This window comes from Eublepharis macularius, chromosome 16 (assembly GCF_028583425.1).
Source record: "Eublepharis macularius isolate TG4126 chromosome 16, MPM_Emac_v1.0, whole genome shotgun sequence".
Classification (NCBI taxonomy): Eukaryota; Metazoa; Chordata; class Lepidosauria; order Squamata; family Eublepharidae; genus Eublepharis; species Eublepharis macularius.
This window is the reverse complement of record NC_072805.1, coordinates 21,323,281-21,340,329: the sequence shown is the minus strand read 5'-3', so window position 1 is coordinate 21,340,329 and position 17,049 is coordinate 21,323,281. Positions and strand designations below refer to the sequence as shown.

The 17,049-nt window shown below is 45.4% G+C and overlaps 1 protein-coding gene across 2 annotated transcripts in view; it reads right to left on the bottom strand.

Annotated features, from left to right (window-relative positions):
- Positions 1 to 17,049, bottom strand: part of CBFB (core-binding factor subunit beta) — a 72,722-nt gene that overhangs the window by 4,587 nt on the left and 51,086 nt on the right. Inside the window, exon 5 of one of the 2 annotated variants that reach the window (XM_055000876.1) lies at positions 14,042 to 14,168. In XM_055000876.1, coding sequence (XP_054856851.1) covers positions 14,042 to 14,168 — 127 coding nt within the window. The remainder of the gene's footprint in view (positions 1 to 14,041; positions 14,169 to 17,049) is intronic. The other variant, XM_055000875.1, reaches the window with a different exon arrangement.

The following is a 17,049-nucleotide window of genomic DNA, read 5'->3' as shown; positions in this document are numbered from 1 at the left end:
TGCAGTACAGAGCAGATCAATTTTGCAAGTCAAGCAATACTCTAATATAAGCATCTTCTTTCAGTCAATGCAGGTTAGAAGGGGGCTGAGCAACAGTGAAATACTGACCGACAGCAATCAATAGTAATTATATATTTATAGCATCTCTACCAGCCGTGAAACAATACTTTCCCAAATAAGAGTGTTCTTTTCTTTGCTGAAGAAGTTCCATGGAAAGCGAAGGTTTTTAGCAATCTTCTTTATGGACATATGACGATACGAATATATTGGCAAATTGGAAAAAGTACCAGTGGTTAGAACTCAGTTTTCAGTTTATGGGTTCCAAGAAACTGCAATTTCATGCTACCTTTAAAAGAAAAAGCTGCTGCGAACATTCTGTAACCTGTAATTCTGATACTTCAAGACATGCAAATAACCTTCCATGATCTTATACTTTGATGTGTAGATTATGCCTCTTCCAGTCTATTCTGAAAGCATCAAATGTCATCTGATAGACCACTGTGTTTTACTCAAGTTAGGACAGAAACCCCACCTCTGTGGCCAGATTGCACAGTTTGGAAGTATTCTGTCTTCTTGTCCTGATACCGTTCATCCAACAATGAAATGTCATCTGAACCATTCTGAATTCTCTCTTTCTTTCAAGATCAACACTGAAGCAGCTTTTGTTAAGCAAAACAGTGAAATTATAGCACACAATATGCTTTTGGACTTGAGTGCCAAATGCACTTACCGCCTTCCAGCAAATGCAAACACAAAACCATTCCTCAAATCCCCATTCAACAGTAGGACCAGACTTGTGGCAAGACAAAGTCACCACAGGAATACCACCAATCACACTGGCAACCTCTTGTCAGTGACATCGGTCAAAGAATATCCAGTAAACCGAGTCTCAGTAATACCCTGGCTGAAGCTGATCTGCACACTGCACTTACTGAAGAACGGCCAGCAGAGAGGAATAAAAGGCTTGGCTGAAGAAGGTTTTTATCCATCTGGATTTTGCATACTACTCTATGTATCATTGGGTTTGGTGGGAAAGCACAGTATCTGTCCACTGAATCTGAAAAGCATCTCCTAGCAAATCCCTGTCACTTTTTCTTCTGAGAACAAAGAGGTGCCCTCAGAGGGCATGCCCTCTATCTTGTTCTGAATCTCCAATGGGAGAGGCAGTACAGCATAGCCATGCAGGTCTGCATAAGACCACAGAAGTGTTGAGGCTCCTGGTAGAAATGTCCAAAAAGTGCCTGCTTGAACTAATCTGCACTGTTTCGAGAGGATTATGGCCTCATCCTGAATCAGCTTGGCCAGACGTTTCTTCTCCTCAGGTAGGGCACTGGTCTTCTTTCACTTTGTAAAGTGCTTCTATCTTTTTGGTGGTCACTGGGATAGATGCTGGCTTTGGACACAGATTCTCCATAATCTCCACAAATCCCTCGATCATAGGGAAAGCCACTACGTTGGAATATCAGAATATATATGCTGCTGGATACTGTCCCTTGTGAAGCAGAAACGTCTGTGTTGAAGGACTTTGCCATATGAAGCATCCGCTCAGCATATAGTTTATAATCAACTAGCAACAAAGCCTGTTGTAGGAAAAAATACAGCAAGCTCTAGAAAGGGGAGGGTGGGCAGGGAGCATTCTCTCCTCCTCCATAACTGATCCTAGACAGATGAAGATGTGGGGGGGGGGGATGACCACCTCCTCTGCACCTGATCCCGGCCAGGTGAATGGGGGGTGGGCACTGCCACCTGCTCCATTTCTGATCCCAGCCGGATGAAGGGGTGGGCCTTGCCACCTGCTCCGCTCCTGATCCTGGCTGCGTGAAGGAGGGGGATGGGCACTGCCACCTGCTCCGCTCCTGATCTCAGCTGGGTGAAGGTGGAGGTTGGGCATTGCCCCTTCCCTGCTCCTGATCCCAGCTGGGTGAAGGTAAAGGACGGGCATTGCCACCTGCTCCACTCCTGATCTCAGCTGGGTGAGGGTGGAGCTTGGGCATTGCCCCTTCCCTGCTCCTGATCCCAGCTGGGTGAAGGTGAAGGACGGGCATTGCCACCTGCTCCACTCCTGATCCCAGCTGGATGAAGGCGCGGGATGGGCATTGCCACCTGCTCTGCTCCTGATCCCAGCTGGGTGAAGGGGGGCTGGGCATTGCTACCTGCTCCACTCCGGATTCCAGCTGGGTGAATGCGGGGGGAGGCATTGCCACTTGCTTCCCTCTTGATCCCAGCTGGGTGAAGGACAGGCAGGCATTGCCACCTGCTCTGCTCCTCATCTTAGCTGGGTGAAAGCAGGGGGGCGGCTTTGCCACCTGCTCCGCTCCTGATCTGGCTGAGTGAAGGCGGGGGTTGGGCATTGCCACCTGCTCCAGTCCGGATTCCAGCTGGGTGAATGCAGAGGGGCATTGCCACCTTCTCCCCTCTTGATCCCAGCTGGGTGAAGGTGAGGGCAGGCATTGCCCCCTCTCTGCTCCTGATCCCAGCTGGGTGAAGGTGGGGGGGGGCAGGCATTGTTACCTGCTCTGAGCCTGATTTTGGTCTGGGCTTCCTGCCGTGGCACACTCTCTGGAGGTCTGGCTGCCTCATCTGAGTTGTCTTCAATACACATAGCCTTTTATATAGTAGGATATTCAGAGAATTATGCTCAGAGTCAACTACAGCCTCTTCAGGTAAGGGGTCCAAAATTATGCTTGGGCTGCATTCAGACCTGATTCCAATTCAGATCCATGTACAGAAGCATTAGGAACAGGGAGGAGGGATCCAACTGGGATCTGTTGTCTCTTCTTCAGATACGATTTTGGAGTTGGAACTGAATACGGGTAAGTCGAATAAAACTCACGCCAGTCATGAGTGTTGTTGGGCGGTGGGTAGTGGGGGTACTACAGCGCTGGATGGCACGGGTGTTGTGACTGGCTGGAACAGCATGAATGAAACTCCCAGGGTTGGAGAGCTTCCACATGTACTTTCTCCCTTGATTCTGGAGAAGCAGAACTCAATCTCCTGCTGACAGTAGGAGGCAATGGCATCTCCATCGTCAGATCCGATAACTGGGTTGGATCTGAATGACCAAGTCTGTCAAGGTTTGTCCATGTTTTGACCTGTCCCTGCACTTGTGCAATGGAGTGTCATTTGAACTCTCCCTAGGAGCGCTCAGTACCAGAGATCTGGAAGCCCTGCTCCAAGAGCTGGGAGGAGCATCTTCCAGGCTTATGAAGTCAGCAACTGACCGAGCTAAAGCCGAGGTCTCTCACAACAGAGAACGTGGTTCATGTTGGCTCTTAGAAGAAGCCATCAGACTCAATAGTACTACAGCAGACATCAGATCTGAGGCAGGCATTGAATCCGGGGAGGGTTTGGTTGTCAGTGGATTTGAGTGGTCTGGGAAGCCCAATCTCCTTTTACATTTGGTGTAAACACCTGGCAATGTTTGCACCAGTTGACCATATGGCCTTTGCCCCAGCAAGCAAGGCATCTTGGTCCCACAGTCTTCACATTTCTTGGAACGACTTGTCCACCATAACACTGAACAAAGCAATGTGACTCACCAACTCCATAGTAAATCAAACAAACTGCACTGAATAGAACAAACTTCAGACATTAACCAGAACTAAACTATAAACACAATCCAGCAAAAAAACCTGGACCAGCTATCAGAAAAAAAGTCTGTTCTTCGGGGCAGCAAAAAACAAACTGCTCTAGTTTTAGGCTACCAAGGGGACTACTCCTCCACTTGGTAGCCTAAAAGGGGGGAAGAGGAGTCCCCTTGGTAGCCTAAAAGCTAGAAAAATCCTGTTCCAAATGGCCAGCTTGCACAAACACAGTCCCACTGTGGGACTGTGTTGAAGACTGTAGATAAATTTTATGCTAAGTGAAGCATCATACCAAACTTTGTTTTATTGGCTGGGCATTATTCTGCAATTCTGTGCATGTGCAAAAAAGCAAGCAAATTTGTTACTGGCCACAAGATGTAGCACCCGAAAGGTTCAGTTTTCATTTAGACACGCACACACTTATCTAGCTCATTGGGTATCAAAGAATAGGCTTTACTCTACAAAAATCATGACTTTGGTATATTGTATATTAATAAGCCTTGTAGTACACAGTTTTACATCTGCTTTGCTTGTCCCCCTTTTCTTCCTTTCTTTTGTGAACCCCATTTTTGTTTTAATAAAAAAAAGGCTTTAAAACCAGGCCTTGATAAATTTTTTTTGGATCTAGGAGTCAGCTCCCAATTAGCCAGAATCATTCCTAACAAATATATTTTGGAAGTTATGTCACAGTGTAACAAAGCATCTGTTACAGACGAAAGCAGTGATTTTATGCACACTTAGTTGGAAGCAAGCCCCGCTGAGGCTGGGTGGAGGGACTTACTGCTAACTACATGGAGGATCATATTTTGAGTTAAATCTGGGTCCGCATTTTCTCCAATATAATGCTAAGGGTGTAAATAGGAACAGAGAAAAGAAAATGTAAACACCACCATGTATTCCAGGTACCTAGTGAATCAACACTTATGTTCCACTCCACTCCATTTGAGAGGTATTGGAAGAAGCAAGCGGTGACTCACAAAAGCTCCTACCCTACCACAAATTTTGTAAATCTTATAGGTGCTACCGGACTCTTGCTCTTTTCTAGTGCTACAGACAGACTCACATGGCTACCCATCTTGATCTATCTCCACTCCATCTTCTCATCCCAATAAACGTGGCTCGAGACAACTCTAATACATCCAAGACCATTCCAATAGTTTCTAGTAAGTCAAAGTGAAGCCAGGTAGTCTCCATACCACAAACTCAATATAAAGAGAATATGGCCCAGTAAGATCACTGAAGGCTTTCCTTGGGATCTGTTTTCAGTGCTAAGGCTGACACTTAAATCATGGAAGACAACAGGAAAAGCCTGTGCAGATTAACTAGAAATTCAGCCTGCCTCCCTACAGAAGGGCTTTAGGATCACAAGATGCAGCTGCTGAGTGGGGGCACTTCACAGCAACACACCTGGCTCTCCAATGCTCCCCTATAATGTGGATGCACTTCACTTCTCAGCAGAACATGCCCAGCTTCTGTCTTGCATGAGCTGAGCAGCAAGGAGGTGGGGGGGGAGGGGCACATCTCACACCTCATTTAGCCACTGCTGCACGGCTGGTTCCTTCTCATTTGGTGCAAGCCAGCCACCCTCTAGAAGTCATGGCAGGAGCCCCTCATCTGGTAAGTCCCACAAGGCTCAGCAGGGTTCCTTACCTCAGTACACAGTGTAAGTTAGTGGTGGGCCTGACTGGTAGTTCCCTTTCCCTCCAGGACCTTCAAAAATGTATTTTGAGGTTTTACAATATGTACAGTAAATGTAATCAAGTTAAAAGTCAGAAAAAATAGTAGTTTAGGAAGCTGTCACTGGTTAGTTGCCCTAATCAGAAAACACTTTAAAGTGCATTGACACATGATTTAACATGCCTTGCTTGCATATTATGGTTGTTTCTGGTGTTGCATATGTTGTCTTATGCAAAAGTTCACTGTTTGCACTGTCTCACTTTCTCCCTATGTAAATCACTTCCTTCTCCTGCTGCAGCTTTCTGAGCCTGCAGAAATTTCTGTTTCTGAGAGGCCAGCAGATCTCCAGGAATACCACAGGGGGCAAGTGGGGGTCTGCAGTGAAAGAGAAAAAGAAAAGCAGACATCTCTGCTCTGTTTTCCATGAATGGAAATGCCATTCTGTTGGAGGAACTCTGTGATTCATGCCTTTATTATTAACAGTAGCCACTGCATTTCCATAGCCACTGAACTTGCTCATTCTTATCCTTTAAAACTAAGCCAAAGTCAGTTTTGACTCACAATATGTATATGGTATATATTTGAATGTTTCATTGTTTCCTTTCTATCAGTTTCATACATATTTTAAAAAAGTATCCACAGTATGTCAGAAAATAAAGAAAATCTCCATTAGGAAAGCGAGTTGTATAAATAAAGAGTAAAATCTGTAGTCATTTTCATATGCTGCCAAGGTTTGCTGAATGCTTCCGAACAGCTGGCGCCTTTCTCTGGACGAGGCGGACCGAGCACTGCAAGGGTTTCTTCCTCTTTACTGAGCTCGAATGTGGTATCTATTATACCCATTTAAACTATGCGTGAATTTTAAAAAATGCAGACTTTGCAGCAACCCAAGGTATAATTTCTTACAATGGGACTTCCAAACTTCCAGCCTTTAAGCAGTCTATCTTGAATATATATATGCAATAACTTTGTAATTTAAAAGCACAAGGCTTTTGATTTGGGTTTTTTGAAAGATTCTAATATGACAAGAAAATGTGAATATTGACATGACATGTTTCTATATTTCTTCTCTGTAAAAACAGAACTGAAATTCAGCAAGGGCTCTCTTTACAAATTCCATCATCAGGATTATTTTTAAACGGAGCAAAAAATGTTAAAAAGAGAATGTAATTTACTACAATTGATTATGAAAGATTTTGACTATATTCCAAACAACTTTGGTAATCAGTGAGAATATTGTTTTTCCATGTTTAATGATCACATTTTATCTCAATTTAAACAGTACACACCCCTTTCTTACACAATGTACATTACTACCCTACTGTAACATACCCTGCTGTATATTATACAGCAATATACACAATGGATATTCTTGTCTAGTTCCATAACAGTAGGTACAAGAATCTTAGCCATTTTAGCCTGTATAATAGCTTTGGTCCGTCATACCTATGGGACCGCCTCCCTCCCTATATTCCTCCATGGCAGCTTCGCTCATCTGAACAGGGTCTCCTGCAGGTGCCAGGCTGCACACAGGTGAAGTCAGCAGCAGCCCGTACACGGGCTTTCTCTGTGGTGGCCCCTATCCTGTGGCATGACCTGCCTGAAGAAGTCAGAAGAGCCTCCACTCTCCTGGCTTTTCATAAACGATGCAAAACAGAACTATTCAAAAAGGCTTTTTACTCAAATGGGAGAGCTATATTGTAGGGAAGATGCTTCGCTAATGAGTTCGGGACCATAGACTTCATCACTATATTGCCTTACATATTATCTGCTGTTTTAAATATGTACTCCTATGTACCACCAGTGCTCCATGTCGTATAATGTTAGTCCTAGAATTATGTTCTGCTTCAGTATTTTTTCTACTCTGTATTAGATTCTTGCTAATATTATGTTTTTAAAATTTGTATCTATCTACCCTATGGTATTATGAAATGTCCTTGATACTGTACTGAAATGTACTTGATACTGAGTGTACTAATCTCATACTGTGTAATCTGCCTTGAGTCTCAGTGAGAAAGGCAGACTATAAATGACATAAATAAATAATGCTATTTTGCTTCAATAACATTACTGCTGCCCCTGCAACTTGGAAAATTTGCTCCGTTAAGAATGATACCAGAAAGATGTTTGCTCTTTGAGCTGCTCTGTAGATCCAGGATCAGCCCAGGATGTAGTCTCTTGAAACAATTTATTGTTGCTTTTATTATCTTTCTTATTCCTTGTTTTTTCTGTTGGCTTATTTAAATTCTATTTTGTGAACCATTTTGAGTCCCCATTGGGGACAAAAGAAGGGTAAGAAATGCCTACATAAATACACATTAAATGAAGGAAGGATTTAGCAGGAAAGAGTCATTAGATACAATCATGTATCATTTAGCAATAACTAATTTTTTGTCATACTTGACTAAGTAACATACATAGTACAGTACAAATATCTATCACACTGTGGAGTTTTTCTGCTAGCGAAAGAGGGAAGAGGGGTCCACCTCTCCTCAACAGTGTGCTGAGGATCACGGGACCTGCATAGACAAAAGTCATGTGGGACAGGAGCTGTAGAGTAAGGAGAAGAGGGTGAGATTGAGTGAGAAAAGCTAGCTAGATCCAGTTACTAGTATAGTGCAAATGAAAAATGAAAAACAGGTTTTTACTTACCATAACTGTTGTTCATCTAGGTCTTCCGTGCAGGCACACATGGGACTGCGCACGCGCAGGCCTGCCGATACCGGAGATTTTTATAGCTAAAAACCACTAGGGGGCGCTCCCGCCTCTCAGCGCGCATGCGCGGCCGCTTTCCCACCGAAACGGCTCCTAAGAGGCGGAGCGCCCCACACATACCCTCAGTTCCTCTTTCGCCGCCCCCTGCAAGGTAAGTACCAAGAGAGTCAGCGGGGAAGGAGGGAGGGCATGTGTGCCTGCACGGAAGACCTAGATGAACAACAGTTATGGTAAGTAAAAACCTGTTTTTCATCTACGGTCTTCCTGTGCAGTCCCACATGGGAAGATTACAAAGCTAAATACCTGGGTGGAGGTGACGCCAAAGCATCACTCAAAGATGGAGTGCAGAACTGCTGTGCCCACCGCTGTCTCTTTCCTATCTAGGATGTCCAGCGCGTAATGCTTCACAAAAGTATCCGCCGAGGCCCACGTCGCCGCTCTGCAGATGTCGTGGAGTGGAACACCCCGGAGGAGAGCCGCCGCCGACGCCTGGGACCTGGTGGAATGGGCATGCACTTCCAAAGGACAAGGCAAGTTAGCAACAGTATAACACGTCATTATAGTCTGGACCACCCATCTAGAAATAGACTGAGACGAGACCCGTCTACCTTTTTTCTGTCCCGCAAAGCAAACAAATCAATCAGAATCAAGCCTAAACGGCTTCACCCTATCCAAATAGAATAGAATAGCCCTGCGGACATCCAGGGAATGAAGGGCCTTCTCCGCCTCCGAAACTGGGGCTTGGGAAGAAAACTGGCAGAACTAGCTCTTGAGACAAATGAAAACGTGACACCACTTTAGGTAAAAACTCAACCTTCGTACGAAGAACAACCTTCTCAGGATGAAATTTTAAGTAAGGGGGCTCGCAAGATAACGCAGCCAACTCCCCCACCCTTCTGGCCGAAGTAGCCGCAACAAGAAAGGCCACCTTCATGGACAAAAAGCGGAGTGGACAGGAAGCCAAGGGTTCAAACGGCTTGGACATTAAACGAGTCAGGACCAAGGGCAACGACCACTGTGGAACCAGGGCCCGAACAGGGGGAAACAAATTATTCAACCCTCGCAAAAACAATTTAGCAGAATAGTGGGAAAAAACAGATTTCCTGTCAATTGGAGGGTGAAAGGCAGAAATAGCTGCCAGATAAACCTTAACCGAAGAGTTGGCCAAACCCTTCTGTTTAACCTCCCACAAAAATTCCAAAACGTCAGAAAGGGATGACTGAAAAGGGTCCAACTCCCTATGCCTACACCACACAGAGAATTTATCCCACTTAAGGGCATAAGACTGCCTGGTAGACAAGCGTCTAGCATTTAACAGAACATTAGTCACAGCCTCGGAGAAGGTACTTCCGGTTTGATCAACCAAGCAGTCAGTCTGAGTCTCCCGATGTCGTGGTGAAGAACCCCCCCGCAGGTCAGGAGGTCGGGAACCACCGGGAGACAAATTGACTGAGTCTGAAGACTCAGGAGGGAGTGGAACCAGGGCTGTCTCGGCCAATAAGGGGCCACCAGGATGACTGACGCCCCGTCCCTCCAGATCTTGCTGAGGACCCGTACCAGAAGCGGGAACGGAGGAAAGGCATAACACAGGGGACCCGACCAGTTTAACTGAAACGCGTCCCCACTTGATCCTGGGCCTACTCCTCCTCTGGAACAGTAAGCTAGAGACTTGCGATTTTGTACTGTCGCAAACAGGTCCAGTTCCGGATTCCCCCACTCTGAAAAGATAGGGGTGAGATATTCGTCTCGGAGGGACCATTCGTGGTTCTCTCTGTGGAGTCTGCTTAGGTGGTCCGCCATGGTGTTCTCCACCCCCGGGATGTGAACTGCGTGCAGCCACACTGCGTGATCTATGGCCCACTTCCAGAGCCTCACCGCCTCTGTGCAGAGGGCTACAGACGCCGTGCCACCTTGCTTGTTGATATAAAACATCGCCGTCCGTGTTGTCTGTCAGGACTTGGACGGACCTGTTCCGCACGACATCTGAAAAGGAGATTAGCGCATACAAAACTGCCCTCAATTCAAGAACATTAATATGTTCATTACATTCAGACTCAGACCATAACCCATGGGCATAAGATCCTGCACAGTGTGCTCCCCAACCGAACAAGGAAGCATCCGAAGTAACCGACACATGAGTTCGATGAAAACCAAACTCCACCCCTTTAAAGAGATTAGTATCATCCAACCACCATTCCAGAGAGGACACCACCCCCCTGGGAACTGATAGTCTCATGTTCTGAGAATCACGGCCTGGTGAAAACACCGAAGTGAACCATAACTGAAGAGGCCGCATAAATAATCTGGCCAATGGAACCACCGCGGTTGTAGAGGCCATACAACCTAGCAGCGTCTGAATAAAACGAACAGATTGAAAACGACACCTCTTAAGGGTCAAAATAAGCCTTTTGATCTTAGACGCACGATCCACAGGCAAAAAACCTGCGTTCTTAACACCATCCAAAACCACACCTATAAACTGGATGGAGCGCACAGGGGTCAATTTCGATTTCTTCTGATTAACAAAAAGCCCCAAACGCAGACATAAGTCCAACGTGAGAGACACTTGGTCAGACACGGCCTGTGCAGAGTCACCAACCAATAGCCAATCATCCAAATACGGAAAAATTTGGCAGCCCTGGAGGCGTAAGTGGGCCACCACCACTGCCATGCATTTAGTAAATACCCTAGGAGCAGGGGCCAGTCCAAAGGGCAAGACATTGTACTGAAAGACCCGGTGGCCATAGACAAAACGTAAAAATTTTCTGTGTTCAGGGAAAATAGAAATATGAAAGTATGCGTCCTTCAAATCCAGGACCGCAAACCAAGATTGCGGGGGCAATAAGGTCAACACCAGTTGTAAAGTAACCATCTTAAATTTACGGACTCGTATAAATTCGTTCAAGCCCCTGAGATCCAGGATAGGCCGTAGCCCACCATCCTTCTTTTCTACCAGGAACAGGTTGGAATAGAATCCCAAACCAGCAGAGGCAACTGGAACCTCCTCTATAGCCCCTTTCTGCAGGAGGGCTGTAAGCTCCCTCAAAATCTCAGAACGAGGAGAGTCAGAAGAAAACACAGGGAGACGTAAATATGGTAAACCAATAAACTCAACTTTATAACCAAACTGGATAATAGACAAAACCCAAATGTCAGAACAAATTGAAGACCATGCATTCAAGAAAGCACTAAGCCTGTCCCCAAACGTGGGGTCAGGTCCCTGTGATAGTCAGAATTGCTTATGCAATTGGTCCTGGTCCTTAGCCTGATGCTGTTGAGAGCCAGGCTTGGGACGTTGGCCCTGCCTCCGTCTAGGGAAGGCGGTTTGCGGGCTCTGGTAGCTCCTGCGAGGCTGATAAGCATACCCTTGATAGGGCTGGTAGCGGTGTTGTCTGCCACGCTGAAAAGAACGATAGTAGGGACGAGAAGACTGCTGCGAAGTTTGGTGTAGAACCCCATACGAACGGGCTGTCAGACGGTCGGTCCTCTTCTTAGAGAGGAATTCGTCAGTCTTTTCCGAAAACAGGGTGGTGCCCTCGAAAGGTAAGTCCTCAACCCTGTTTCTCGTCTCCACAGGAAGGGCAGTTGTGCGAAGCCAGGCATATCTGCGCAAAACAACAGACGACAGAAGCGACCTGGCTGAAGTATCCGCCATACTCCTACCAGCATTAATCTGGTGGCGGGATAAGCGGACAGCTTCCTCTTGTATAACCCGAAGTAAGGTGCGTTGATCTTCGGGAACCTTTGGAAGAAAAGATGCCACTTTCTTCCATAAGAAGAGTTGGTATGCCGCCATCATCGCGGTATAATTTGCCACCTTGATGCCAAACGTCGCCGAAGTGTACAACTTCCTGCCGATGGCATCAATCTTTCTGCTGTCCTTATCAGACGGAGTTGACATAGAACCTTGGCGAGGCCGAGCTTGCATCTCCTCCGTGACAAGTGAAGACGGAGGAGGATGGACCGCCAGGAATGGATGAGCATCGTCCTTGGTCCTATAAAGGCTCTCAACTTTACGATTGGTGGCCGTAGCAGATGCAGGACGAGAGTGCAGCTTCTTCCAAAGGTCAGCAAAACCTTCAATAAGGGGAAAGGCAATTGAAGGTGTCGATCCAGAATAGATATGTTGTAATATCTTATCGGTGAACTTAGACTCAGTGGAAGTCACTTCAAGGTCCAAGGCTTTAGCCATTCTCTGGAGCAGTTCATTATAGGCCCGAAAATCATCGGTAGGCGAAGCCTCATCAGATGGTCCAATCTCTCTTTCAGGTGACTCCGACAAAGGAGAATCAGTATAGCGGGCCCGGATCCGAGGAGACATCACCTCCAATGGGTGACGGGACGGATCATAGCCAGTATCGGAACCGACACGAAATGAAGGAGACAAGGAAGCACCTCTGTAAAGCCGGTCAGAACAGTACGAGCTCTCTCTACTAAAATAGCGAGGAACAGGTTCGTCCCGATGCCGACTCTCCCTAGATCGGCTCCGATAGGACCGAGGCGAGCCCCGATGGTCAGAGTGACGGGTAGACCGACTCCGCCGACTCCTAACCGAATGAACCGAGCCCGATTCATAAGAAGCCGATCGAGGCCGACCCGATGGTGTAGGGGGTTTCTCAAGAAGTATGACATCCTCCTCCTGAGTCTCCCGGTCTGGAGGAGGCTTAGATAACGGGCGACCAGCCGCTGCAGCATCCTTCTCCATCTGGGCAGTGGTGGGGTCGATCGGAACCGACGCGGTAGTAGTAATCAGGCTCTCCAAAACTGCCTTATCGTGTTTGTCGGAGCGCTTATGCTTTTTCTTTTTCTTCTCAGGACCGGAGCCCGCCTTCGATCTTACAATCGGGTCCGAAGTAGCCGGATCCGAAGGGGCCGAAGGAGCCGGAGGGGTAGACCTCGGAACCGAAGGGGTCGAACTTCTACGGACTCCATGAACCGGGAAAGCCCGAGCAGCCGAAGAGGTCGAAGGAGGTCGACTTCCAGAAGGTCTCGGAACCGAGACGATCGGTTCCGACGAACTCCGAACCGGGGCGACCCTCCCGGATCTCGACTCCGACCGGCTGGGGGACGGTTGAGAACGAGGAGTCCTGGAACCCGGGGCCTCCGAAGGAGGACGAGACGGTGCAGACGGAGCAGATGAAGATTTCGGCGGGGGATCTTCGACAGACATCGCGCGCTGCCAGAGGGAGGCCCGCTCCGCCCTGGCCTTAGAGGTAAACGCGCGGCAATGTTTGCACGCTTGAGTGTTGTGCGTTTCCCCAAGGCAGTATAAACACACAGAGTGACCATCCGACCTTGTCATCTTGCGATTGCAGGTCTCACAACGTTTGAACAAGGCCGTCTCAGACATCGCGAACGAAGAAGCTATAAACCTCAACGATCGGCGGCGAAAGAGAAACTGAGGGTATGTGTGGGGCGCTCCGCCTCTTAGGAGCCGTTTCGGCGGGGAAAGCGGCCGCGCATGCACGCTGAGAGGCGGGAGCGCCCCCTAGTGGTTTTGAGCTATAAAAATCTCCGGTATCGGCAGGCCTGCGCGTGCGCAGTCCCATGTGGGACTGCACAGGAAGACCGTAGATGAACAGAGAATTTCTGTCTAGATTCTCACTGAGAGGAGGGTGAAAGAAACAATGCTAGATTAATGTTTTAGGTGGGTTGCTGTGTTGGTCTGCGGTAGAATCCAAGAATTTGCATCCAGTGCCTTCTTACAGGCCAACAAGATTTTCAAGGTATGAGCTTTCGAGAGTCAAAGCAACCTTCTTTAGATGGTATATGAAGAAGGGAACTCTGATTCTCGGAAGCTCATACCCTGAAAAACTTACTGGTCTCTAAGGTGCCACTGGAATCAAATCTAGCAATACTAGATTAAATCAGATAAAATATCAACAGTTTAACTAGACCTCTTGATTCCTAAACTCTCTATTTCTGAGCTGCAAGCTTGGCTTGAAGGAAAAGGTCCACATTGTACAAATACTTTTAACTGCAACTGCAACATACAAACAAGACATAAGACTTTCACATCATGCTCTCAAAAGATAAGTTATTGAAGTTTTTGGTAGAGTACTAACCAGTAACTGACAGCAGCTGTGAAACTCTCACCTCCATTTCTTCTCGATGAGATCTGTCTCTGTCCTCGAATTCACGAGTTCTTCGCCGAGCTTCTTCAAAAGCCTGCTGTGCCAATGCATCCTCCTGCTACAGATACACAGATTCAGACACATAGCAGCTATCCTCTCTTTTGAATCAAATCATGGTTGCTTTACTCTGGCCTTCTATTAAGTAGTGAGCAGACTAAACATGGGAGCTACTAATAATGAAGAGACACCATCCCTAAGAGATTCTTCAGACTTCTAGATGGGAACATAAGAGCTCTGCTGGATCAGACTAGTGGTTCATCTAATCCAGCATCCTATCTCAAAGTGGACAGCCATTTACTATGGAGGGCGAACAACAGGGCATAGATGCCAAGACCTTCCCCTTGATGTTGCCTCCTAGCACTACTATCTTTGGTTAAGCAGCCCCCTTCCCAATCTGTATAACTGAATGTACAAAGGTGTTAAAAGTATTCCAGGAAGGGTTTCATATGTAAGTAAGTTGGTGAAAAATGATGTATTTATGCATAACAAACCTGCCCTAGGAAGGGTTTTTCCAGTATCATTTAAAATCTGTCATCTCCTACTTCCCTGATATCAGTTAAAATTTACCTCAGTTTGTGATTCTTTATTTAATAAACTGCATTTTTCTTTAGCTTAAAAGTAAAACATCTTTTCACAGTTAGTTTATCTTACCCATCCAGGAGCAAGTAGGTTAATACTTAGGTCTAGATTTCATTCCTGAACATTCTCAGCCCCTGCCTGTACATTTAAAAATTATACTGCAAAAATAACTATTATTTAATTTAATTTAATTTAATTTATTATATTTATATTCCGCCCTCCCTGCTTTCGCAGGCTCAGGGCGGATAACAAATACAAACAGCATACAATAGCAGCATAATATACAATAGCAGCATAATGTAGTTCCTCTATCGGCAGCATCTACACATAGGTTCCCTCAGGCCTTGTTAGAACTATCTACCACTTGCTCCCGTCAGCGTGCACATATAATATGTATAATGAGGAACTGTACATAACTTGCATCAGGCAGAGGAGGGGGGGAGAAATGGGCATTTGCAAGCCTTTCTGTCCCCACAATGGCCCAGTACTTTGTGTGCGCATGCCAAGAGAGAAAGGGGGTGGTATTTCTGGAGGTAATTGCTGCATATGCAAAGGAACTGGATCATCATGCTTTATATGAATCATCCTTAGTTTACTGGCTAGCATAAAGACCACCACAAAAACAGCATACACAAAAAAGGAATTTTTTTTAAAAAAAATAAAATGTCAAGAGCCGGTTAGGCAAATAAAGCCTTATTCGCGGGTTACAACAACCCTCCAATGCTTAGCATTTCAAAAAATGTATCTTCCCAGTATTTTATAACTGAAAAAGACCTTCTGACAGTACAATCCTCTGCAGGTAGTCCAGTCTAAATCTACTTATTTCAATGGGCAGCTGGAGTAAGACTGCACTTTATGGCTGCGATCCTAAGGACACGTTCTTGTGAGTAAGTCTATTGAATAGGGGCCTTACTTCTGAGTAGAACTGGTCTGATTTGCTCCCTAAATTTAACTATTCATTAAATTTTTCATCAACTTACTAGGTTGATCAGTTTCAATTAAATCTTTGAATCCAGTGGAACCTGCAGGTCTGACAATACATGTTAAAGCACTATGAAAAATAAACCTTACAGAATTATGCTCTTTGCATATATATTTTTAACCTTTCATCTTCACCCACTTTTTATAGTTTTAGCTAATCATACTTATAAGCTCAAACAGTCAAAAGGTAAGTGCTATTTTCAACAGGAAGGTTATCCCTTCCTTAGCAAAGTCTAAGCCTAACTAAAATTGTCCTGCTCCAGAGAATCCAGCTACATTTTAATACACCAAGGGACTAAAAACACATTAAAATTAAAAAAGTCAGTAGTGAGAGAATGTCAAATTGCCTTTTTTGCCTACGGCACTATCCTATACCCTAAAGCTATTTTGTGAAACGATGTGAAAAAGTGCCCCTTGTGGCCTTGCTTAGTTTAATACGAACATCTGTCAATCAATAAACATCAGCTAACTCTCCAGGAACGTACACTAAAGGGCAATGTGCAGGTTTGTCATTAAATTCTACTTTTGTGTGGTATATCAGGCCCTCCCAGGTAATTTTTGTTTGTACAGCATAAGAAATTATTTCTGATATGAAAGATAAAGGGGAGGGGTGTTGATCTTTGGCAATGAAGAAGACGGGCACATGTCTTAGCAGGATCATTCTTTAAAAAGACCATGTAGCTAAAGAAAGTTACCTTGCCTTTCTAATTAAAGAATAATTCATGATTTCAGAGCTACAAGGTGATTTGTAAGGATGTTTTAAATTGGAAACAATATTTTAGCCAGGTAAATCCAACTGCAAGAAAGTCATATATCAGCAAAAAGTTACTCTGGCTATTATCTGTGAGTCTCCCTCCAACCACTGTCTGAGATTCTGTTATTCTAGGAGATGAAAACAGGGAGGGGGGAAGTACAGAGATGAGAGCACTAAAATATAATAAGCATGCTAGAAACTGAGAACTAGCTGTGGATGAGGAAGAGACATAGGGGCTTAGGTAACAGAGGAACAAGATGGAGAAGGAAGAGGAATAGGAATGCTTGAACACCTGCCTGTTTGGTTCATGGTCTGTTCAAAAACAGTTGAAACTATTTCCTTTCTCACATTGTCTAATAGTGTAAACATGACAATGGCATACTAAGAACAAGGAATTACATTAAATTGGAAAAATAGTAGTACCCCTGCAGTTAATGACTGGAGAATACATCTTTGGGATAATTTAATTATGAACAAATTTTTTAATCAATTAGATATGCCCACTAATAACCCAGTAGAAAAGTTCATGCAGGCATGGTATTGTATATTTGATAGAATATGAAGTTTTTCCAAGCAATCCCTTTTACCAAAAATGGTTATTTTTTTGGTTTGGCTAATGGATTGT